Below are 26,826 nucleotides of genomic sequence, written 5' to 3' on the forward strand. Positions count from 1 at the left end.
CAATCCTTTATCATTTTGATCCTAGTGTTGAGCTCTTACCTCTGTGAATTTTTCACAGGACCTAGTTGCTCAGAGCTGGAGTTTTGATGCCAGACTGTTTCTATTTCCCTTTGCTTTGTTGTCACTAGAACAAGCTCTCACATTCTATTTGTGTAACTGTGAGCAAGTTACAGCCTCAATGCTTCCGTTTCTTTGTTTGTGACACAGAGATGATGACAGTAAGCACTGGATGGAGCAAGTCTGCCGACTGTTACTGAGTGGCAATCATACAGAGCAGTGCCTGAGTCATAGTGCTCTGTTAGCTGCAGAGTCACAGGGAAGCTGTGCTGTACTGTACACGTTTGCTATGTCTGTTGTATCTCTTACATTCCTTGTTCAACTTGCAAACTCCTATTCATTTTTTTGGGAACTGAATGCTTATTATGCTTCCTCTTCCAAGATTCATTCTCTGGCTCCGTTCTATAATTTTTCTCATGGCAATTTATTTGATATTATTATAGCTGTAATCCTCCATTATTTGATTTATGCATCACATGATAAGATAGTGGTATGTATGCATGTCTATCTGTTTGTAACTACACTATTAGCATGTGACCCTTGTGACACAGATACTACGTTTTTATTTATTGTTTTCTTCCTACTTCAAGGCACAATAACCTATATATAATATGTATGATATCAAGTACTTTTTAAATGGTGATTGAATAAGGAACTGGCAAGCTGTCAGTCCAACCAATGACATTTATTTTCACATACACACACATACACACACAGCTAACAAAAATACTTTTACTGAAAAACACACACCGCACAGTTTATGTTAAATATTTTAGGTCCATTAATTGCTCTTAAAGTAAATAATGTGGAGAAGGAGTACTATTCCACATTCTCAGAAACTCATTGTATGGTACAAGGTTATCAGTGCACATTCCGAGGTTCACTAATTCAAACTATTGAATTGCTGGACAACAGCTATGCAGGCAATTCTAGACTCATGTCATTCACTTAATAATTTTTTATGAAAAAATCATTCCCTAATAATTTATTTAAAAAATAAGACAAGCTTGATATGGTCATTAAGTTATAAATATATTTATTTTCCAGAAGTTTTCTACAAATATACTGACATGTAAATATGCACACATAGTTCCAATATTTGTGCATTTACATAGTTGCCTACTAATACATAATTTTATGTAAGCCCAAGTTCATATATGTACAGATCTTAAATATTATTTAATGCTAGATTTTTCCTGCTCTTTATGTGATAGTAATACCATAAAAATGTCATTAATGATTTATATACAGGAATCAGAATCAATCTATCCTTATAGATGCATCATATTTTTAAAATGTTTCATAGTCATAATTTATATTAATGGGTATATATTGTATTAAATATGATATTTGATATCCTAACATATTAACAAGTTGTCTCTGAATTTTGCATTCTGCTTGTTATGCACAGGCTTTTTGACTTTCCTAAGACTTTAATAGTTAATTTAGTCAGTTCCACTAGCAAGAAGATTTAGTTCTGTATCATCCTTTTTTTCTATTTTAATCATCTTATTAGTGAGACAGAGACACAGAGAGGCAAAGAGATCTTCAGTTTGATGGTTCACATTCAAAATACTTATCAAATATCCTGTTTGACTAGGGCTGACACCAAGAGCCAGGTATTTAATCCAGATCTCCTATGTGGGTGGCAAGAATTCAATTACTTGATGGGCTGTCATTGTGGTAAAGCCATTACCTGCAATGCCAGCATCCTATTTGGGTTGTGTTTTGAATCCCGGCTGCTCCGGTTCCAATCCAACTTCCTGTAATGTCTTAGGAAAAGCGAAGGGAGATGGTCAAATGATTGGACCTCAGCCACCCATGTGGGAGACCTGAATGAAGAGCCTGAAGTTAGGCAGGCTTATCTCTAGCCGATGCTGCCACTTAATGTGTGCACCAGAAGATGTCTCTCAAAATAATAAGTTAATCCTTAAAAATGAATTAAAATGGATTTGAGCCATTACCCCTGCTTCCCAGCACTCACGTTAGCAGGAAGCTGGAGTGAGGGGCTTGAGCAAGATTCAAACTCTAGTACCTCAATGTAAAATGCAGTTGTGTTAATCGGCCTTGGTGGTCTTGGGGTGCAGCCAGTTGGAGTCTACCCAGTTTAAACACCTGCCCCACAGGTTGTTTCATTTTTCATTTGATTAATCATTTATATTCTGTTGTTAGCCCATTTGTGTATCAATCACTTCTCTTTGGGATTTCTTGCCTCCACACATGTCCAGTCTATTCTTACTTAACTCAGACTTTATGTGTATACACGTAGTATCGAATCTTCAGGAACAGTATTAAAAGACAAAGTGACTATGATTTCAAATTTTGAAAGAAAATTTACTGTTTTCAAATCAGATATGTACAGTATAAATTGAAACAAAATACTCCTCTGTTTAAAGGGTTGTAGGGGTGCCCTTTACAAATCCATATTTGAAACACATGTTGACACCATATATGTTAAAATAATGCAAAAAATGAAAACATATAAATTGCTTCAGACAGATAAAAATAAGAGTGTCTCTATATTTTCAACATCTTCTTTGTTTAAAGGGCTACATTTACAGACAGAGAGCTTAGGCACTGTCACCACTATGAATTCATTGGCTGCTATTTAGGAACTCTATTGTGGGAAACAATTTGAAAGGAAGAGTTTTTACTGTGAAAATTTTAAGATACAGTCAATGATTTGAAATCTTTCCAATAAGTTTTGTTGAAGGAGACAGGCTGTATAACACAGAAAAGGAAATCAAACAGGATTTTGTATATACTCACTTAGAACTTTTTACTGAAGTTCAAGACCTAGATTATTTTGTTTATTTTATTATTCACTAAAGTGCACCTCTGCCTCAAACAAGAAGTTAAGTGCCAAAATCCTATGCATGTCTCTTCTCAAAGTATTTCCAGGAAGATGAGACACAGGAAATCCTGAGAATCTTGTGAAAAAGTCTTTGAATTTTTAGCTCAACTTCTGTAGGTTTAGGTACACAGTTTCATTCATTGTTGTTCCTTAGCATATTAATCCTACAAAATGCATCACCATAAAAGCTTTTTATTTAATGGACGCTTCACAAAACCATGACAATGAAATTCTTATTTTGTTTGATCAAAATATAAGAAATGCTTTCTAGAAAAGAGTGTATTGGAGTTTGTAATCAGCACCAAGGTTTTGTATTACTAATTTAATCCAAAGCTGGGTCCTTTTTTTCTTTGTGATTCTAGAACATTGGAGCGCTAATGTCATTTAGATCAATGTCTGCATATAAATGTCTTCAGGTCCCTCTGACATGGCAACTCCCTACAGACCTGTTGGTGAAAAAGCGTAAGACAACCCACAAAAGCATCCAGGGATAAAATAGAATTTCTTTGGTATTTTAGTTAGAGGCGTTAAGGCACAGCAGTACTCAAGAAAATCTCAATGTATATTAAAATAAAAAGAAAACTAGTTTGGCACACTAACTTTGTTTCTAAGTGAAAATGATGTATAGATGTAAATAAATGTAAAGGATCCATTCACAAAATAAGTACATGGGGATAAAAATACACATATGTAAAAGTCTTTCCTTCATTGTTAGTATAACATAAATCTATACGAATAAGTAGAATTTGCATTATTCCAAATGTGAGAGAGGTGATTTTTCACAGCAATAGGATACCACAGTTATATTTCTAGTCCCACTTGCTAGAAGAAATGACTTTTTATCCTGCTTCTGACATTTAATATCTGCGTGATTTGGGGCAAGATTTTTAGTGTATTGCCCATGCACTAGGGCTTATAGTATCTACTCAATCTATGTCATTATGTTATTTTAAGAAACAAAGGAGATAACGTTTTTAAACACTTCACAAGTGTAATAATACGTGTGGAAGAATGTGATGACAAGTGGAGATACTATATAGATTTTCCTGGCAAATAAATTTTGTTTTCCAAACTATTTTGGAAGTGATGAAGAAGAAGGGCTAGCTTCCAGAGTAGATAATAACCTATGTATGAGAATGAAGACAGGACAACAGTCTTTTGGAAGCCAGATTTCAAGAGAATCTGAAACATAATGATGAGAGCTGTCAAAGGAAATGGAAAGGTCAAGAAGTCTTTAAAGGTTATTACTATTGTAGAGGCTGTCCCTAATAAATATACTCTATAGGAAATCATTGGAGCACAATGTTTGTTAAGGTGAAGAAATGAGATGGGAAAATGACTAGAAGTGATAATTTTTGATAAGAACTGCCATTTAGGAAACCTTGTGAATGCTGTGTGACATGTTCTCAATTTGCTTGTAGTTATCATTCATACTAGCTGGGTTTTCAAGCCCTTTGGAGGTGTCTGTAACTTCTGGGGCAATCCTGTCCTCACTTTACCTGAACATCTATTCTAACAAGATAGACTGTGTGAGTGCCCTTTGATATTTGGCAGTAAAGATACATTAAACACTCGTTAACACATTCTAAAAATCGGTATTCTTTTCAGTATGCTAATGTGTATCCCTATCACTCAGGGCAGGCAGGACTTTATGTCCAGGAGTCAGTGTTCAGATGATTTCCTTTGGCCTTCAGTCTTCTTTGGCCAATATTTTTATGCTCTTTCCTTTCCAAATTATACTGAAAAATAAGAAGCAAACCTGCTCTCTTTTATTACCATTTCAGATAGTAGCCATGTCTTAAATATGCATCTTCTTATAAGAGCAGTACATCAAAGGTAGAAAGTAAAAACATCTGGAAAACATGATTTATGTTTGAAAAGGAAGTTTCTTATAGCTCCTGGTTTTTATTTGAGATAAAGTTTCTCCCTACAAAAATAAATTCTTAGGCTAGCAATGGTGTCATTTTGTAATTTGCATAATTACTGGAAAGAACTATAAGATATAACTTTAGGATTTTTCCCAAACCAGAATGCTACTTATTGATTCAGAAAATAATTGACTGACCAGTGTGGAAGGTGTTGCACATTAGTGGGGTCTTTTTGAGTTGGTTATCTAGGTGCTGTTTTTTTCATTCTTGGCTTCACACTTGTCTTTCCTGCCACATACTGGGACATATTCTCTTGGAAGAGAAGTGTGTTGGCAAAGCTATGGAAACTCATAAAGCAGATCTTTCCATACCTCCTTATCTGTGTAAGGCATTCAGATATTTCATTTTGTCTCACACACAGAGTTCAAAATTTTGGCTCTTCAAACGCACTCAATTTTATAATTTAAGCATTAACTTTAAAACACTCCCTAGTGTCCCATTTTTTGGAGAAAACTTATAGGGATGATTCAGAGCTACATTTCTCTAAGGTAAATTAAGTGCCCATTCGTTCTGGTGTGTTGCATTTGAATAGCACCTTGTAAACTAAGGTTTGCCTGAACTCTCTGAAAACAAAAATGAGAAAGCTAAGTAAACCATTCCCCAGAGGAATGGTAGTGTATTAGACACTCTATAAAATGTAAATGCTTTTTATTTCCTCGCAATTGCTTAGATTCAAGAGTGCTTCTGCATTCTGTATCATTTCTAATGTGCAATGGAAATGTGCTTTCCAGAGTTCTGAGGGAAGGAAGTTCTTGATTGCAGATGGTCTCTGTCAAAGGAGAGTATCCCATCATTTTATAAGAGCCTAATTCCAGCAGAATGAAGCCTTCCTTTGCTGAGCCTTGTGCACAATGGTTAGGCAACTTGGAATGCTGAAGCTTCACCCTGATCCCAAAGAACTCCATTGAAATTTCATCACCACTAATCTTTTGAGAATTCCGAATGAGTAATAATTTCTGTTTTGCTCATTTTTTTCCTTAGCTATTTCTTGCATTCCATATTGGAGCCATTTACTCAATGAAACTTATTCTATAATTTCTTCAAAGTAGGATTGCTCAGGTCTAAATAAGCTACTCTGAGCATAAGAATGACCAAATGAAATGTTTATGAATCAAACAAAGATAAATTATATTCAGGAGTCAAAATTTACTCTAACAATATCTGACCTAATTTATTCTTCATTTGATACTACATGCATATATATATCTTTTATATTAAAACTAATATTTCCAAATGTATGATTTAAAGTGTTCTCAGTGTGAGCATTTAGAGCCTACTGGATAAGATGTTGATGAACAACCAACATCACGCGTCAGAGTAGCTGGAATCAACTCCCAGCTTTAGCTCCTCATTTTAGCTTGCTTTGAATTCAGCTCCTGAGAAGTGGCAGTGACTTTTTGACTGGGTTCTTGTTCTACATATGGGAGACTGTAATTTGATTTCCGGTTTCTCCTTTCTCTCTCTTTAATCTATTATCCCCTGTCTTTCTCCTATAGAAGGAAATTATAAAAAATACTTTCATAATGCCTAATTAAAATTTCCAACCCTAAACTGGTTATATTACAGATAGAACATTTTCAAAACTAAGACTTCTTTTTTTTTTCTGTTAAAGTTTATTGGAGCATAAAATCTTAGAAATGGAAGGGAAACACAAGGAAGAGTTGGACACTTTAAAGGAAGAGAAGGAGAACCTGCAAGGCCTGGTTGCTCGTCAGACATACATAATCCAGGAGCTGGAGAAGCAGCTGAACAGGGCCACCACCAACAATAGCGTCCTTCAGAAGCAACAGCTGGAGCTGATGGACACAGTCCACAACCTTGTCAACCTTTGCACCAAAGAAGGTGGTAAGAATTTCTTCCTCATTTTGGTTTTGTAAGTACTTTGTTTCATATGAATGATGTAATATTTAATACAACTTGTTCCACTGTACTGGTTACTGTGTAAAACAATAGGATAAGCATTCATGAGATTTATTAATAATTATGTCAGTACGCATGGATAATTTTAAAAAGTGATATATTTCTAATTGTTTAGTCCCTTGTTGGTTCTTTTAATGTGAAAAAAAAATCAATTCTATTATTAGGGATACATTATTATGTATTATGGTATTTGATGGGCAACCACATAAAACAGAAATAAGCCAGTGCTAAAGGCTATATGTGAGCGCCGGGGGACATTTTAGAGGAATTTCTGGTTTAAAACTAATACCAGTTATTTCTTTTGTTGAAGGATGCATGTTTCTTTCTTATAAAGGAGATAGAGACTCTACTAACTTTATCATTGAGAAAGCATTAGTGCTGCTTAATGTCTTTTGTTAAGATCACAGGCTTATTCTTACAGACATTCAATCAAATTATTTGGGCACATTAATCTGAAGTGTTCTTGTGATAATGAGGTTTACAGAGTTTTGTTTTTAAAACACTTCTTTTGATTGGAAGTTAGAGTCAGAGAGAAAGAGAGAGAGAGAGAGAGAGAGAGAGAGAGAGAGAGAGAAAGGTCTTCCCCGCCTTGGTTACTCCAGAAAAGGTGGCAACAGCCAGAACTGGGCTGGTGAAAAAACTGGGAACCAGGAGCTTCTTCCAGGAATCCCCAAAGGGTAGAGCTGCTGAAGGACTTGGGCCATGCTCTGCTGCTTTTTCGGAATAGACGCAGAGACTTGAGTGGGAAGTGAAGTATATGGGATGCAGGTGACTGCAGGCAGAGCGTTAACTTGCTATGCCACTGCACCAGTCCTGAGATTTACAAAGTTTTGATAACACTACAGTGTCTGGGATCATGTAGTGATTAGAAATATCTGCAGGTCTTTATCATTGCTTCTATCTACATGACAGTTGTTGGATGAGGGTCTCTGGGTGCACCTGTCCACTTGAAGCAGAACCTTGTCCAAGCCTTAGCACAGTTCTTCAGAGTTTTCAGCCGAATACTTCTATGCTTGAGTCAGCCCTTTGGTGTAAAGGTGGAATTCTGCTGATGAGAGAAAGACAACAGTACTTACTTCAGAAAGTCATGATTTAAATGAAGCTGCATTTTATGTGAGCATTCATATAATGGTTCCAGTTGCCTATGCCTCTCTTAACGGTGGGCTGAGTGATGTGAAAAATTAGCTAGATCTTATACTTTCACATACGTAAATATAGAATGTAACTTCATATAAAGTGATCCCATTTTGAAGACATTTCACATTTCTCAATTGCACTCCATTACCTTGAGTTATATGTCCTTTTGATAGTCTAAACAAGGCTTTAATCTACTTTGTAAAGTAATATTTTTAAACAGTTCACAGAGCTCCATTTGGGTGTGCTCAGTAATGTGACTGGGAAGGAAAAAACCTGCTCATCAGTCAGAGGCGGCCAAAACTTGGAGCTAGAATCCACTGGAAGAAAAGCCCAGTAAGATTTTGCCAGAGAATTTTAATAGACCTCAAGAGTATTTAGAAATTAAGTATTAATTTGAGACGTATCTATTTTCATATCGAACTGAATACATTTGGGGAAAGATTGAAAACACATTTTTTTCTTATCATCCTGAGACTTAAAGCACATGAAGTTGAGTAGCAAGGATTTTTTTTTCCCTCATGATTTTAGAGATGTCAAGCCCTGGTGATTCTCACAGAGCTCATATGTCTGCCTACTTTTCATAGTTTAACTTTGAGTATTTCTCTAATAAATGTGTCTCAAAGCTTTTAGAGACAGGGTGTGACTTTAAAATTGCTGGCAAGGTTTGAAATTTAAGTGCAGCATCAGGCAACCAAGTATTCATTCAATTAAGGAAATGATGATGGTGACCATGATATTTACTGATAGCCCTTAGCATTTACTCAGGGTGCAAAAAAAAAAAAAAGGAACCATGCCTATTTTATAATGTCACACAGCCTAAAACAGTAAAATAGAGTGAAATTGCCTAATACTTCAACTCTCTGGATATGTCTTCTTTTTAAAAGTGCAATCTGAAAATAATCTGTAATTTATCTGTAGGATTTGTGATCCTGATATAAAGACATTGCTCAATCTTCCATTGATTTCTATATGTTCTTAACCATTATGTTATCTACTTCTAGTGAATCTTTTTCTTTCTTTTTAACTCTGTGTTAAGTATTATAATTAAAAATTTTCTTATTTTAGGACTCAGATCCAAAAAAATTGGAAAGTGGCTCTTCTTAAGATGTCCATCAAAATTTCAATTTTCTGCATAGCTTTCAATTTGTATTGGGACCACATTCTCATTTTATTATATATTTAAAATATAAAACGACTACTAGCATAATATTGGAATAAATACCGGTTAATGAACTTTTACTTTATCTCAATTGGAAATTACAAAGATAAAACTTTTCATATTCTAATATAAAATTAAGTTATTGAATACACTTATTACTTTTCAAAAATTAATGTGAATATTTTACTTTGGGATCAATATTATACAGATTTTCTAAAATCAATATACCATATTAAACAGATCAAATTTTCTAAAATGTATATTTTTAAAATGTAAAAATATCTTAGTTTCAAATTGATCCAATCATTTGTAGAAAGAGCATGAGTATTTTTCTGCCACTCCTAAGAGGAAAATTTTAATGAGTGTCCCCTAATACTAGCAATCAATTTGACTGTTATGAAGTATTCTTTTACCAAGTCTAGTTATATGTGCTTAGTTATAAAAAGAAATGAATTATATTGCTTGATGTAAAGTTAACAGCACAGTGTGAAGGATAAAAATTCTTTATCAAATTTAATTCCTTCTTCTTCAAGGGACAAAATTCTCTATTGAACACTCAATTGTAAAGTGCTACCTATAAGCAAAATTTCATTATAGAAAGTATATGTACATTGCTGTTGAGTTTTTGGCTATTGTCTATTGTCAGTCATCTAAGCATTTTTTGGGGCTTCAACTCTTTGATCTCTAAGATGGGATCATAATATATGCACCCAATGAGTATATAGTTCAACATGAATACTTTATTTTTCATTTGTGTAGCACAAACCTACAAAAAAAGTGGATCTTAAATGTATTCACCTCAAAGAAATGGCATTTGAGTTAAAGGATGTGCAATGCATACATGTAGTGAAGCACTGCATTTTACTCCCATATATACAATTATAATTTGTTGATAAACAAAATAGAAAAAGCAAACTAAAATGTTTAAAAGAATTAAATGAGTTTATTTAAAATGCATCATATATTCTGTAGTGATTCAATAAAAGAATTGTAGGGTTTTTTTCTTAACTTTTAAAAAGCTTATCCTGAGTTAAAACTATATGATAAAAGTTCATAGGCAATGTTGGCTTGAGTGTACAATTTTCCCAAACATTTATTTAATCCATTATTGAGATAGGAAACCATGAAATTCATTTAAACTGAGTACAACTAATTGACACAAGCAATTTCACCACATTTTTCTTGTTTAAAATAGACAATGGTGTTATCCTAGGCAAATACTGGTTTCAAATTGAACTGCATCTATATTTAAGGCTTCTGGATAGCACATTTATTTTTGTCTGAGCTTTGTATACAAAAATATGATCACATTTATTCTTAGAAACATTACCCACTAAAGAAATATTGTCCTTAATCCTGTTACAGTGTCAAAGCTTAGTTGATTGCTTCATGTTTCTGGGAATTCACAGTTATTGCTGGAGTGAAATAGTTTATATTGATAATGACATGGAGCCAGGTGTGGTCTTCTACAGGGAAGGATATTCAAGTAATCAGATTGAGAGATCTTGTCTAGTCATCTATTTAAGCAGTGATGAAAGCAACAGCACAAAATTATACAAAGATGAATCTTACATTGTGCATTTCAGAATTTACTGAAAAAGTGCAAAAAAAAAAAAAAAAGAAAGAGTATGTAGACTTCATTCTAAAATTACACAGACTGATGGTCTCACTTTTCAAATCAACTTGGAGTACATTCCTGCTATACCAAAATGTGATTCATAAATTTATCTGGTCATTCAAAAAATAGTTCTGAACAACTGTTCTATTTCAGAATCTCTTCTGGAAGATAAGAGTGTTTATCCATTTTCATTTAACAAATGTTTGCTAAGTTCCTCTAATGTGCCGGAGATATTGTTCAGATCACCAGGAAGAAGAAAAATCTGTTTGAGTCTATGGCTTCAAGGGACCAATTATATTCCAGGATTTCTTGGTAATTCCTGGTAAATTCCAGAACCTTGGGCACCACCAATAAAGCAGGCAGAAAAATCACAAATGCAGCAGAGTCAGCATATCTGTGCAGAGTCCAGAATCTGTAGTCTTCTTGAGGATTTTGTCAAATTCTTATTTTGACATTGAGTAAGCTTTATGTGTATTAACTCAGTCCTCCCAACAACAGAATGAAGACGATACTGGGTTTAGCACCATATTATATCATCTACAGTGAAGTTTAAAATTGACATAAGATTATACAGCTGAAATGTATTAACCAAGGATTAAAACAGCCAGTTTACTTCTAATGGGGGTATCACGGCTAAGTTTCCAAAATGAAGAGAGGAGAGGACTCTCTTGAAAGTGTAAAATCTTTTTGCCTGGAGTCATGGGAGCATGGGTTAAGGATGGTATATGTAAATTCAGTCTACAACTCAAACTTGAGGCAGAGTAATAGAGAATACAAAATTAGGAAAACCAAGGGATAAGAGGGAGACTACATTCTGTTTTCCACCTGATGCAATAATGCACCATTGTAAATATTTAGTGATGGAATCTATTTTTGCATTTGAGAAAAATTTCCCCAGTCACAGTACAGGAAAAATGCACTGAAAGGTTGAGTAAAGTGAAAGGAAGGATTAGTACTTGTCTTTGTCATAATCATGAGAGCAAATTCTCAGCACAAGTTAATATTCAGAGCATGTTGTATATAAAAATGATTTGATTTTTATGACAGCACTGCAAGACAGGTGCTATTATTAACCTCATATAAAAGATAAAGAAGCTAAAAGGGTGATACACACATACACACAATTTCCAAATCACACCTCCAACGAGTGAACAAGCAAAACCTTGAACTGAGAGCATTTCCATAATCCTAGTTTGAAAGGGAAAATAGAAGTGATGTCTTTCCTCATATTTTCAAAGTACTCGTGGGCTGGATATGATACAAACAGAAATGAACAAACAGAAGCAAAAGAAAAAGATAGTCTGGTAAAATTTGCAGGACAGTTACTTTACAGAAATAGAAGCAAATAGAATTTCTAAATGTCAGGGATAAACAAATGACTTAATTTCAGTGCCCGTTCCTCAGTCAGCAACCTGGGAGGAAGATGTGGCTCAAAGAAAAAAAAGAACGAGTTTACCCTTTAAACTCAGCTGAGGCGGGGCAGCCTGACTAGCAGAGAAATAGGAACCTAGGATTCATGAGAGGAGCCTGAATGACCCCGGTGACTGATGTGTCCTCAGAGGAGACAGGTGGTAGAATCATTGGATATGCAAGTAAAAGAAGAACTCTTACATTTGGGCCACATATCCATTGCCATCTCTAATGTAAGCCACATTTTTAATGTCTCATTATCCCAACACCATGCATAATGCATATTCTTTTTTTTTTTTTAACATTTATTGTAAAGGCAGATACACAGAGAGAAGGAGAGACAGAGAAAATAGTCTTCCATTCATTGGTTCACTCCCTAAGTGGCCACAATAGCTGGAGCTGAGCTGATCTGAAGCCAAGAGCTAGGAGCCACCTCCAAGTCTCTCACATGCATATAGGATCCCAAAGCTTTGGGCCATCCTCTTCTGATTCCCAGGCCACAAACAGGGAGCTGGATGGGAGGTGGAGCATCCCAGACACAAACCAGTGTCCACATGGGATCTTGGAACTTGGAGGTGGAGGATTAGCCGATTGAGCCACTACACTGTGCCCTATAACGCAGAGACAGAGGCACAAGTGTGTGTACAATTTTGTAGACTTTATAAACGGACATTATCAGCCCATATCATAAAATAATAAGAGTGTAAAATCAAAGAAAGGAAGTTTGAAATGCTTTAAGGGTTAAATCTTTTTTTTTTTTAAAAGAAAGATGAAATTAGGGGTAAAGACATTGAGAAGTGTGACAGAAGAGAAAAATAGACAATATGTTATTTTCAGTGACAAGTAAACATAAGGTAAAATAACAAGTGGAAGGAGAAGCAAAGTTTGAAACTGGAATGCAATCTGCAGGCAGTTTCGGTAAGCCTGGTGTAATTGCACAGGCAGAGGGTGAAAATAAAACGTGAAAACGTCAATCATGACCTACTGAAATTCAAGGTTCTGCTGTGATGGAGTTGAGAACCTTTTGGTAGGGATACAGAAGGTAGGGAAATTAAGGAAAACTTGAAAATAAACACCAAACATGTTTATACACCTACCTATTCCCTTTATTAAGAAAGTCACACTTAATGGAAGTCTTCTCTGCAGCTTGTTTTTTTTAAAAAATGCCTTCCCATCATCTGAGAGACATAATGACTGATGCGACACAGGCTGAAGTTATGGATGTGATTTGGGCTAACAGGTTTTTCCCAGGGGCTGGTTTGTGTAGTGGGGAACATTTGATCATCGGTTTTGGTCCTCTGGCCTTCTTAAGGCGGGGAAATGAGGCATTCGCTTCCTTCCCAGTGCTGTAGAGTCATTTGGCTCTGCTCACAGAATAACTCTACCATCTGAAAGGAATTTACCTCCCTGGACTCGTCTATTGAGTTTGTGAAGTAAATCATTTAGTCAAAAGAGGAGATAGTTTGAACTGCAAGTCCCTTGAGTTAAAAATGACCCTTAAAAGCACTGCAAGTGATGGGAGGAAATTAAAACTTTGTGAATGTCACTCGCATAAACATTGATAAAGGACAGAAAATACTGTTTCCATGGGCTGTGGGGAATACTCAACCACTTGTAATGCACAACATAGCATTAGGTAGAAAGAGAAAGAAAAATACAGGAAGTTGTGTGCTGAACACGACAGTGAGAGCTTGTCCCGGTTAATGAGGAGAACGCTTTATCTTGACAGAAAATTGTATGTCAAACAGTCACAATTTCCTTAAAACGAACCACACTGTCTAACACTTCCTTTCATAAAACCCAATGGCTTAAAAGGGGAAAGTGACTGTTTATTTTTGGAAATGGTGTACTTCTCCTTTGTTATATCGGAGCATGTTATCTGCTTTCTGAAAAAAGTCATAATTTCTGTAAGAGAAAAAAAAAATGGTGTGAATAATAGATAGCCAAACTAATGATAACAAAATAAAAAATAATACAGTCCTTGACCTCTCCCATGAACTCTTCTAAACCACATCTTTTGGAGGAGATTTCAAATTGTGTGGTTGATTCTCTTTTGGAATTTGAATTTCAGCTTCAGAAACCAGATTAACTCTCTGAGAAGAGGTATTTCTTGTTTCCAACCGGGCCTGGAAGTTATCAGGGGAAGCACCACTGAAGGGGGCTCCTTTGATGCTGCAACATGACTACCTCCCCTTTCGATTGCACTTTCATTGACAGCCTCCTTGACTACAGCCAAGAAGCATAGAATTTAAATAGAATTTTAACTAAGTTCCTTCCTGGACTTAGCGATGCTCTTGCCAAATTCCATAGGTATTTTCTGAATTCAGGAACAAAATAAAAGGGGGACATTAGGGATAGATAAGCTACAGTGCTTTGAACCAGATGCTACTTGTAATTCCTCTAGGAAAAGATGTAGAGAAAAAACTTTCTCATTTTCGCTACGTACACATTCCGTTATCTGTACAATGGAACCCTAATGAAATACCCAATAGTTTAATATGGGAGAAGAAGGCTGATAGATTTACAAACTTCGTAGGCAAGAGGAAATAATTATCCTTAGTTTCAGATTTTTCTGAAAGCCAATTATTTATAACTAGCAGTACAAGAAATACATATAGTTTGCTCTGACAGTTCATAATGTATTTTAAACTAAAGAATACTAATTTCATCCCTTATTTTCTAACACTGAAATCCTATGCTAATTTGGGTGTTCATGGATTGAGTGGAAGCATCTCCAATAAGGAGATCCATCAGTGTGACCCAAACCTTTTTATACACATGAAGAAGTCACATAATTACATGGGACATCAAGTAAGTCATATACTTTCCACATGTCTTTGTACTCAAAGTTACTTTTGAGTGCAACTTTTTTTTTTTGCCATAATCAGCAGTTCTGTTTACAATAGTGAATTGAGTTAATTTGATGCCAAGGGAAGGCATTGCTAGTGGTTTAAGGCCCCACATACACACAGCTTTCAGTTATGATTTACCTTCCAGCATGTCTCCCTAGAGCTAGGATTCAATCAAAAAGGATTCCTCCTAGGTGTCATGAAGCAGCAGTGACATCTGCCATCTAGACAGGAGTGGGTGGTTATTAAGAAGAGAGAACACCGAGTTCTGGTCCCAGCTCTGCTGCCAAGCTAGGTAACACAAAAGTACTGAGCAAATTAGAGTTTGATGGTGTTTTGGATAAACCCACGCTCTTTTTGATTCACGCCAATCATTCTGTCTCTTCTTTTGGTTTTGTATCACTGCTGATGCCTGTGGAAGCTCCATGTACAAAGATAAGCACACGGTGTGTGTGTAACCCCAGCTGGTCACCACATAGTACGTGTTACACTAGAGTAGAAATCAGGAACACACCTGGGCTGCTGGCCAGCCCTTACCTTCTTAAAATTTCAAAGTGAATTTTCTGTGTCAGTTTTCAAGATTATCTGTGAAAAATAAACAAAAAAGAACCTCAACTTTCAATGTTTGCAGCACTATCAAAGATTTGATTTGATTTTTAATGGCTTCTGTCTAAGTCAATTATTTGTTCTCTTATAACCAAATACAAAATAGGCCCTTTAAGCATTCCCACATGCATGAGAAATTTTTCATGCAAAATCAATATACTTCAGCCCAGGCTGAAAACATTACACGGGAAATTAACAGACATGAAACACCTGAAATATCTTTCTTATTGAAATGACCTTCTGAACAAATGGCGAGGGTCATGTAGCAGCAGGGTTCCCCAAAGGAAAACAGTGAAATGAATTTCACGAAAATGAGTAATTACTTGTTTAAACAAAGCTTTGTGTAATATGATTTTCAACTTTTAGTCAATTTTTTTTCATTCTTGTTATTTTCATAAGAAATAGGCTTTGAATATATATTAAGTTGTACCTAAGAGCCATTCCATATTCGAGGAGCATTAGAAAACATACGTAAATATTGTAATCCAAGTATAGTAGATATATATAGAACTACCTGAGAGTTCAATTATCTTTCACATTTAAGAAAGCACCATAAAGTTGGAGAAGCACATACGGCATTGGATGTATTGCATGTCACGTAGATTTAACAATGCAGCTGTCTTGTGCGGCTTCTCAACATTATTAAAAATTTCTGTGTATGTAGGTAAGCATCATGGACAATCGATTCTTCAGATAAATATATCCCTTTATGGAATAAAATTCTTAGAAAATTAAAAATATTGTCCTGACATATTTTCTGTATCACTTTGGTCTGCTCTTACAGAGGAGATTGGAAAACATAAAACCTTTTCTTCATAATCTAATCCATCAGCAGCAGTATTGATTAATTCAGTTAAAATGCCCTAAGCCTTTTGGCAAAGTATGTAATATTTCTTCCTCATTTAATTCCCAAATTAAATGGGACATCAATTAAGTCATATCCTTTCCACATTATATACCTTATCCAATTATAATTTCCTATTTTGCCCATTTTAAAATATCATTTTCTCCTACATAAGCTTTTGATGATTAGTGTCCTGTTGCCTTTACGTCTGATTGTGGGTAAGGAACACAGTGACGCTTAACACGTGTTTTTTCCATCACTCCCTGCACTAGCCCTCCACCTCTAAATTTGCACCGTCCTGCAAAAAATCAATTGGTTAGGAGACGAAGTGATCAGGAATCTGAGAGTTATATCCTGAGTCAGGGCGATTCATTGAACGCAGGTATTGTGGATTCCAAAATGGCCACTCGGAAACTTCTAACTTCCTAATCTACTGACTTCGGAAGTTGTGGGCTGCCTCAAATATCTACTGAGGGCCTTATAGCATAAACATTTATTTTACCTGTTATTCTGTTCTAAACCCAGGTCATCGTTTTCCCTCATCCTTGTCATTTCTTCCTACTGTCTCTTTTCTTACACATTTTGTTTTCGTGAGAGCAACCTGGACCGAACCAGCATTCAGGCCTGTCCTGAACCACGCAGATACAAGTGTGAACTTACCAGCCGACATAAGTACAGCTGGGTGCTCTGTGTCCAACAGCTCACTGAAGCGCCTCATGAGTTTTAAGATCTTTAATTTGATTGCCAGAGAATTCTAGTTATCAACTCTGGTGAAGTTACAAAGCTTCACTGAGCCTCTGTTGCCTCATATGAAAAATGCTAGTAAACCCATAAGATATTTATGGCAATTAAATGAAGCAAAGTATGTAAAACATTTCTGGCACACAAAATTCAGAGTTTAGCATACTCTAAGTGTTCATTTAATATTAGCTGATTTTGTGATCATAATTCTTATAACTGCACCCAAAGCCTGATGGACATCTAAGAATTTTCAAACTAAGTACAAAATATACACACAAAGGTTTTTTCCAAAATAAAATTAGTTATAATCATAGTAAACAAAATAAATGATGCCCAAGTATTCTGTTATACCTGGGTTAAGGGCACTGTGGGAAAAGAAATGATCATTTTTCAAACAAGGAAGCTTTTAACTGCTTAACTGAGGGCTTCACATTGAGTACTTCAAAAGGAAATATATATGTTTACATATCATAATATATGTACATATAGATATGTAAAAAGTTGAAACATGGATTTTTGTAACATGAATTTTCTATGAATATTTTGAAGATTCATATGCATGAATTTTAACTTTCTGCATTAAAATTTTAAAATTTTAGGTAATTTTATTTGAAATGGAACTAGAGAAAAGAAAAATGTAGCGCTGTATCATCGAAATATTCCCAGAACCTGGGGCCTATAAACGACCCTGGGAATAAATCAGGATTCTAGAGAGCATCTTCAGAATTGCCTTCTTTGAAATACACATCTGCCTGACTGAAGAGTGCAAAATCGAATGAGCTGTTTGCTTCCAGCTTGTCAGATGTGCAATTTTGTCTCTTTGCGTGCTGCATTATATTCACATCATATTCAGTCACCTGTTGAATTGAAATCAGATTTAGGGATGGTAACTAAAGCTGTGTTTTCTCTAATGATGGTGCTCCCCTCACTGCAAAAAAAATTCCTGCATGGGTTAGCCTTGAATAAAATAACATGATCCACATGTATTCTAATGTTTGTCAAATACTGGAAAACTGTGAACCTTAGCCACTTGTAAAGTTTAACAAAGAATGCTTGAATGATAGATCCCTTCCAGCTACTGATCGAGGAATGGATAGGAGCAAGGGTTTAAGCTATTCACAGTGTCTCTGGTAGCAAGGCTAATTGCCATCTGTGTTCTCTGCTGGGATTGCTGAAACTCTGAATTACCAATTCCACATTCCAGGAAGTTTTCTCTTGAGGGTTCATATGAATTGAAGTGACCCTGTACCTCAGCTTCAAGTCACTTCCCTGCAGCCAGTTTGGTGGCCCGATACACAATCTGGAGTGCAGTTGGTTGGTTAAATGAAGGAAAGAGAAGGATACGATCAACAGCTGCTGGCACTGTGGTCTCAGGTTGCTTATTAACTGAATATTGCCTGGTGATAGACAGACATGCACCTGCTTGTGCCTCTATTCTTTCCCCTTAAATGACAAAGATAGGGTTGTACAGATAAGGCTAAATGAAAAGAATGAATAATGTTTTCTTCCGAAGACTTTCTAGATTTATTTGCTGATACTGCTGTGAGTGAATTCTTTGAACTGACATACCAGGCTTTGAAAATTTAGCTCAGATGGAGCTTTCTACATGCTTTTTTTTTGTTTTTTGTTTGTTTTTTGTGGTTTTTTTTTTTAGTGTTATCTCTTCCAGGGAGTCTTTCTTGCCTGGCAGATGAGAAATATTCTCCTTGCATGAACTTTGATAACAATTGTCTCCTTTTAGTGCTATATTTATACTGGTAACATTATAGCTATAGAAGCTGTTGCCAAGCATCCTGTGACCAGGTAGTAGACCAAGAACAAGAGAGTCAAGAAAAAGAAATCAATTCCTTGTCACATTGTTTGAAACCTGATCATACAGTACCTAAAGTTCTAATATGCGTTATCCAATTACAAGTTTCAAAAATTATCTTTTTCTTTTGGCAAGTTTGAATTTACTTAGACTCTTTCATGAACGCTGCTATCATAAGATAATCATTAGCCTTTCCAATTATGATTCATGACATTAGGAGTGAGTTTGGGTTTTATTAACATCTATAACTCCATTGTCTATCAGATTTTTTATAGAGACTATTAAATAAACGTTTGTTGAATTGACATGTAGTGATGGAATGCATATTTTTCTTAGAAATCCTCTAAACAGAAGTGTGAAACCATGATAAGTAGTTTGCTAAAAACAAAAACAAGAAAAATCACCTGAGTTATAAAGAATAGAGACACAGGAGTGAAATGAGAATGGAATCTTGGTGGATACCCCCATGGGAAGCGAGGGGAGGAAGAGAAACCAAAAAATATGATACTAAGTATGAACTAGGAAAGGCAAACCAAAGCAAGTCAGTGTGAGGATAAGCAGAGATACCTCCTGTAACATAGAGGAAGGAAGTGGAGAAAGCATATTAAATCACTCTAGAATAAACCCTAAAGATCACATAGGAAGAGTGAGAGAAAATTCAAGAGGGGTTAGTCTTGTGAAAAGTGACAGGTGAATAATGAAAAGATTTAATTGAACTTTGCAGCAAATGTGATGGAAAGCCTTTTATAAATTATTTGATGTTTGCATGAGTAACTGATTGAATGACAGTCCAGGGGTGAGGATTTGTCTGTCCAAGGACAGTGATCGGAAACACCACTGCAAATTCCATTCCTTCATACCTTACTGTGAGATCATGTCTGAGAAGAAAAAAGGGAAGGGGTGCCATTTATACAGGCCTTGCAGAAATTTCAGATTCTGTAGCTCACCTTCTTGAGGCTTAGTTGTATGTAATGAAAATATCAAAGGTCGGCTGTGGTGTAAGCTTTCAAACTGACTTGAAGACGCATAACACTATAAAATGCAGCCTCAATAAAACTTTCAAGTCTAATATTTGCTAACCCTAAGTGATTAAAACCAAGCAATCTAATCTTTGTGTGCGTGTTCATGAAAAGATGACTGCTTCTTCTGCTAATCTGTGTCTACTTCTCAGTTTTTCAAAAACATCCAATTAAATATGATAATGTATATCATATATGCTGTTGCAACACATAAAGTAATCATATTACTCATTGGAGCTTTTATTGTAGTTCCCTCAAACCACTTTTCTCAGGGGTAGAATTTACATTCGTGGTTTATACAAAGCATTTGTAGTTTTTTTTCCATATAATACAATTCAAATTATTCCTTCTTCTGTTACTGAAATTGTGTGTAAGCAGTTACCTTCTTCCTGCTCAGTAGCCCATTCAACACTGCATTTTCCTGCAAGGAGGAGAGGGCCAGAGCAGAAAGACCAGGGGGAACCCCACCCTGCTCACATAGCTGAGTCATGGAGGGCAGGAGGTGGTGTATTTCATAACAGAAGCATTTTCTCCTTAGATAAATGAGTTTCTCCATTTATCACACCCAAAAAAAGTAAAACGGACTCACCAATGGGTTCCCATTGACCACATTTTCCTGTTTTTCATCCTTTAAAGGGAATCATCATTTTTCTTTGGGGTTTTTTTTGCATCTTTGTGTGTGTGCTGTTTAGATGTAATTATTAATATCCTAGGTAAAACCATGAGTTTATATCTCAACTGTATGTAGAACCGTCACGTTATTAAATGTTTTCCTGCTTTTCCATTGTGTCTACATAACAGGCACGGATATTTCACTTTCTTGAAATATAGTTCAATATGTTTGAAAATTTGAAACATTTAGATTGAGACAGAAATGTATTGCACATGGATTAGGGAATATTATGCAACTGAAGTTTAAGGAAAGCCAGCCGTTTGCAGTGTGGAAAACCTAACATGAGTTGAAAGCATTGATCAGTACTTTACCTTAGATCTTCTTATGAAAGATTGGTGCGGCTCAAAGTAATCGACGCCAGATATGCATTAAATAATAGGAAGTTTTTAGAGTAAGATTGCAAAAAGGGATAAATAAAATCACTTACCAAGATACTATCTATTAATCAAAAAATGTCTTAAAGGTTTTAATAAGTGTCTGCATATATCTTTAATTTGAAAGTATTAGATGTAAGTCAATTTGTTTTTATTTAATTATTAAGAGCTCAATGGCTAAGTGGTGATCAGACATAATGAAGTTTCAGTCTTCATTGTATTCCCAGAACTAAAATGATGCTTCCACTTAACTAATTTTAATTTCAAAGTTTTATTCATTTTTTTGTTTTTTTTTTTTCATGTATCATCTGCCTGGTAATTTAGTTTAAGAGCACTAAATTAACACAAAAGTTCACTAACGCTTCCTTTCTTGGTAGTTAGTTGGGTTACAAATACTTTTTGCTTTTCAAGTCTAATTATTATGAGAGTTACCGATTTGGATTTTTATTAATTAATTAATTAATTTCTTTATTTATTTTTATTATTTCATGAAAAAGGTAGCTGTTCAATCTAAACTCACAGGAAAACAATGCTATTTATTTTTGATCTTGTACACTAGTTATGATATTTACATAATATATATGCAAATATATTATCTATTTTTCTGTTTGAATTTATCTTAATTTTTTTCTTCTTTAAAATACATGTCCTGTTCTAAACGTTCCTATGAAATGTAGTTAAGCATGTCTTACAAATCTTATGGCAAACAGTGTTATAATTGCTACCAATCGGAGCTACTGCAAGCCAGATCATTTGTCTTTTGGCTTGGCATGTTGGAAAACATATATCTGGAAAAAGAATCAGCAAGACATAAAATAGAAGCTTTCAGTTAGAAATTGCTTGGCAACTGTGCCTTAGTTTTTAAATCTTCTAAATCATCTAAAAATCTAATTGTAATTATAATTCATTTTGTAATTGTACTTTTGTAATGGTCATTGTAACTGATTTTTGCATGTATTGCAATAGTGACTTTCATATGGGGAAAATGAAGAAATCTTTAGATATGCTTGGAGTTCATTTGGGTACTAATTGTACTGATGTTCTTATTCACAAACTACAATGCTTTCCCTTTTTTCTTTTGCAGTTTTACTAAAGGGAGGAAAAAAAGAGGAAGAGAAACCATTTAGAGACTGTGCAGATGTGTACCAAGCTGGTTTTAATAAAAGTGGAATCTACACTATTTATATTAATAATATGCCAGAACCCAAAAAGGTAAAAGTACAAGTGTTTGTTTACAAGATGTGAAACAGATCCTCGTTGGATTGCTGGAGAATCCGATTGATTTGTGGGCTTGTTAAACTGGAGATATATATGTACCTGAGGTCTTTTATCCCACAAACACTGTATTTCCAGTAAATCCGTATTTACTGACATTTCCCAACCCCTAACCACCCCCTCCTTTTTTCAAACAAGGTTTTCTATTCTCTGTCATTCCTGGGATATCTCATTACTCTTAGGTTTTTGCGATTTACTGATTATATGATTTTACTAATTACATTAGGGCCACATCCACCTGGATGGTCTGTGGCAGAAATCCTCTGAATTCCAAACAACTCAGGGAGTGCATATCATTTACCACCTAAGAACCTGGGGACAGGGAGTAGGGAACCAATTCTTATTTGCAGAAATACTGCCACTGTGCAGGTGTTAGAAAATATCCCATAGCAATTTGCAATTTTGGAAGGATTTGCTTTACATGCATACTTAGAGTTGGCGCATTGGATTTGCACGTATGGTGAGCAAGTCCCAAGATAAAATGATGGAAGAAAATCCTATTTTCCCTTTCATATGTCTTTTAAATACTCTTCTTTCCTATTTTAATCATTAAGTCAACCATCTGTGCTTTCAATACAATTCAGTGAGTGCCATACATGTGCCTGTTACAAGTCAGTTACACATGAATTCTCAGTGTAGTAAAGAGACAATTTCATAGTTAGTTCAAACTAACGTAAAAGCATAGCAACGCCAACATCCATTTGAAACAGGGTACATATGGGTAGAACAGCCACAAGGAATGTGCTAGAAGCAATAACATTGCTCCTTAACAAGCAAAAGTGTTAACTCAGAACACGAGATACTCAGCAGACAGCCTGTAAAGCTTTTTTCTCTCTTTATCCTACCTAAATGACCCGTCTGCTCCCATTTCCTCAGGATTCCTTGCAAATGCTGACAGAAGGCCTTCCCTGGCCTTTTCCACTATGGCCCCATCCAGAGGACCATGAAAGAATGTCCGACTGCAAGGAAGGCGGGGGTGGGGGTGGTGGTGGTTTCTGTTTTCTCCTTGAAATTTTAACTCTGATTTTTCTTGGCATAGGATAGTTTCTAGCACTTAGTAAGTCTTCAACAAACATGTGTTAGAATGAATGGATAGTCTGTCAATGACAGAAATGTATATACTTCTATTTTGTGTGACACACAACTCCACGTTACTTAGTCTTCCTAATTCCTGATTGTCAATCTTTGTCGAGCAACGGAAATGATTTTTGCAGACCAGTTTGTCAGATGCCACTTTATTGCCATACAGGGAATCTGGATCCCACTCAGGGTTTAGTCAAATCCGATTCTTCTTCAGCCAGTGCCCTCTGTCTCCTGGTTTCCCAAGGACTAGTGTTTTCAGTGACTGTTTTAAGTTTGTTCACTGTCCTGTTTTTTTTTCCTTCTTTGCTGGGGAATCATACTCTTCTCAAAAGAAGACATTATTTTTTTTTTCTCATAGAGGAAGACTCGGAACAAAGTGAACAAAGCTGGAGGGAAGGCAGCTGTCAGGTTCTATAACATGCTGGCCTTGGCCACCTACCGGAACAGTTTGCTTTCGCTTGTCCATTTTGGGCTTCTGAACAAGATCTCATGGAATCAAGTGCTCCATGACTTAAGAAACGAAATAAAACAAACAAAACTATAAATATAGAACAGTCTGGAAGTGAGGAGACAAGACTGACATACTGCTTGGGAGTCTGTTCCATATCCTATAATCATACTTGAACTTGAATTCAACACACTTAAACACAAACACGCACATACCACACACATATCATATAAAATAGATAAGAAGCCACCCCAGCTAAGTGGCAGCTTAACAATAACGAACAATCTCAGTTTAATTACACTCTACCCAAGTTCCTAAAGAACTTGTCCTTGTCAGTTACACTGATTGTAAGTTGACTATAAAAAGTTAATTAAAATACAATGTGACTTTCCAATAAAAAATAGATCTTTAAAAAAATATGATGTGACCTTCCCTTTAGATTTCTTATGACTCCAAGATCAAATATAAAATCAATGCCAAAGTTTTCAGATTGAGAGCGTTCACATATTTTTTCCCTCCGCCTCCAGTTCTGCCACGTGGTTCCCAGTGACACACACACAAGTAAAGCTGTGACTGCTTCTTGAAATTTGATTCTTACGTAAGCACAACACAATTCGAGTTTGAAACCTGTTGAGATAACATTAGGACAGACTCAATTTGTGGAACCATGGCGTGTGTCACAGCATAATCGCTGTTTGCTCACTGGAGATCCTTGAGTTGATTCGTGTCTCACATTCCTATACGACCGAAGTCTAATGGATACAGTTCTCCACTGTACTGGGTGGCTACTGTGTTGATTAACCAGGAGGGCATGATTTAAAATTATATCCCACAATAGGAGAACTTTTTCATATCATGGAACATCAACATTGTTCTGCAATAACTGAAATCTAAAATTCTAAATTCCCACAATGTCAAAAATCTCCTGGATAAGATTTCCAAGATTTAGACCTAGGAACAAAATAACAGCCTGAGTGGGTTAGCAGTGGTAAGAATGTCAATATGTAAAGCCAGTTTAAGCATTGGAAAAAATCACCTCAAAATGGCTTTTTTTGCAGCAAAAAGGGAAACATCACACACCATCATTACCTTGATGTTTACTGGACATATTAGCAGTATGTTGGGAAGGGGCAGAGGCCTGAACATAAAGAAGATCTGGCTGCCTTCTAGAGCTGCTGCTCATTTTTCGTTCTTTCCTTCTCTTCCATGACCATGGACTATTTCAGAAGTAGACACATTGTTCTGCTGTGGATCTGCACTTTCGATTGACATACATCGTTTTTGAGGTTAAAATTTGGTCTTAAATCCATTGCTGTAATCACATAGCATTTTATTTGATAAGAACAATACTATAAAATAACTTCCAAGTGATTTAGAAGCTGATTAATATACTAGTTCAGAAATTGAGTATTTTGTTTGACAGGTCCTGTTCAAATCATTTTTATCAATACTTTCTACACACATAAAATAAAACTGGGGATTTTTAAGACATCTGGAACATAAGAGATATTTTCATCTTTAGGGAAGAATAAGAGAATTACAAATCTAACAGACACACAGTTGTTGGCCTGGCATTGTTCCATGCTTCAAAAGGGATGGCTGAAAAACCTAGGAAAATATCTTTTCCAATGTTATGTCAAAACTAAAGATGGCTTTCCAGGGTTAATTATTCAAGCAGACAGAAAATGAGAATTAAGTCCTTTGTATATCTTCTTTTTGCTTTCATATTATTAAAGGCTCATGGTTACTTTACTCTCTGGATTCTCTTCAGTTAATAGAAGTAGGAAACAGGATTTTCCCATTTATTCCATAATTTTAAAACCACAAACCCTATGACAAGCTTAATTTCCTCAAAAAGAACAATTATCAAGCCTTAACTTACTTATTGTAACATATTAATTTGCTTTGGGGCTCATAATTTTCTTCATTCATGGAAAAGGACTACAGCAAATGAAATCAGTGTTTCTTTTAAGGTTATAGAAAAATAATTTACATCCACAAGTGTAATCACTCTGATCTGTATGGAGAATAAAAGCTAGAAATTATGTGAATCAAATGTCTCCTTCCGGCTTGGGTTTAATCCTCTGTATAATATTAAAAGGTGTTTAAAGCTTGAAAGCACTGACCTTGCCTGGGACAGGAGCCAGTTATTTCCTCCTCGGTTAGAGTTAAGTCCAAGTCAGATGATTAGTAAGTGCAATAGGAATAGTAACTGTAACAAGATCATCTCCATAGGCAGGACACTACCAGGTAGCAGAACATGTGGAATTGGCAAATGAACTGATCAGGTCCTTTAATACTTTCTCCATCTGTTAAGCATATGATTTTTACTTTCCTTCTGAGGAAAAATAGCAAGGTTTGGGGGAGGGGGTTGGGAGGAGCGTTCTAGAGTGAATGAAACTGCTAAATTTGATAGTGATAGGAAACGTCATGGTTAAGGAACTGTAGTGCCAGTGTCATTGACCTAAAGTTTGTAACAAAAAAGAAAAGGAAAAGTTATTGAACCTCAGCGTGTTTTGTCTCTGTATATTCCATATTATTCACAATGAGTTATGAAGGAAATAAATTGGATGAAATTCATATAGGTATATAATACTTAGTAATATCAGTAGCCATACATATTAATTTACATAATGTAATCTAATATATAATAAAAATACTGTATCCAAGGGGCAAGAGTAATGCCAATTCTTGTTGTAGCCCAAACTCTACTCTAAAATCTTTATATGCACTGACTCATGGTAGCATAGGATCCGTGTGTCATTTAGCTCTGTTGGGCCCTTATCACACATGACAGTGCTGGTGTAAGAACTGTGACAGGCAGCCTTCGCTCCTTGACTTCTCTGCCCTCTGCTTCCGACACAGTCATCTGTCTCCTCGTACAGCCCTGGTTCCCTTTGTATCTTTACCTAAGATGCTATCTTGTCATTTCTTAACATTTCCAATGTACCAATGCTTAGTTTTCTAAAACAAAATTTTCTTTAAAAATCTGGTGTGATTTCAAAAGAGAATAAAAACATA

General features: G+C 35.6%; 1 protein-coding gene across 6 annotated transcripts in view; it reads left to right on the forward strand.

Moving 5' to 3' along the window:
• The window catches only part of ANGPT1 (angiopoietin 1), a 228,262-nt gene that overhangs the window by 153,506 nt on the left and 47,930 nt on the right, over nucleotides 1–26,826 (forward strand). For 2 of the 6 annotated variants that reach the window (XM_040979415.1, XM_040979414.1), the window contains 2 exons: nucleotides 6,452–6,684; nucleotides 22,099–22,211. In XM_040979415.1, coding sequence (XP_040835349.1) covers nucleotides 6,452–6,684; nucleotides 22,099–22,211 — 346 coding nt within the window. Of the gene's footprint in view, nucleotides 1–6,451; nucleotides 6,708–22,083; nucleotides 22,212–26,826 lie in introns of all 6 variants that reach the window. The other 4 variants (XM_040979412.1, XM_040979417.1, XM_040979411.1 and 1 more) reach the window with 3 other exon arrangements.

The sequence above is a fragment of the Ochotona curzoniae genome, unplaced genomic scaffold (genome assembly GCF_017591425.1).
Source record: "Ochotona curzoniae isolate NIBS_2020 unplaced genomic scaffold, NIBS_Ocur_1.0 contig_3190, whole genome shotgun sequence".
In the NCBI taxonomy this organism is placed as follows: domain Eukaryota; kingdom Metazoa; phylum Chordata; class Mammalia; order Lagomorpha; family Ochotonidae; genus Ochotona; species Ochotona curzoniae.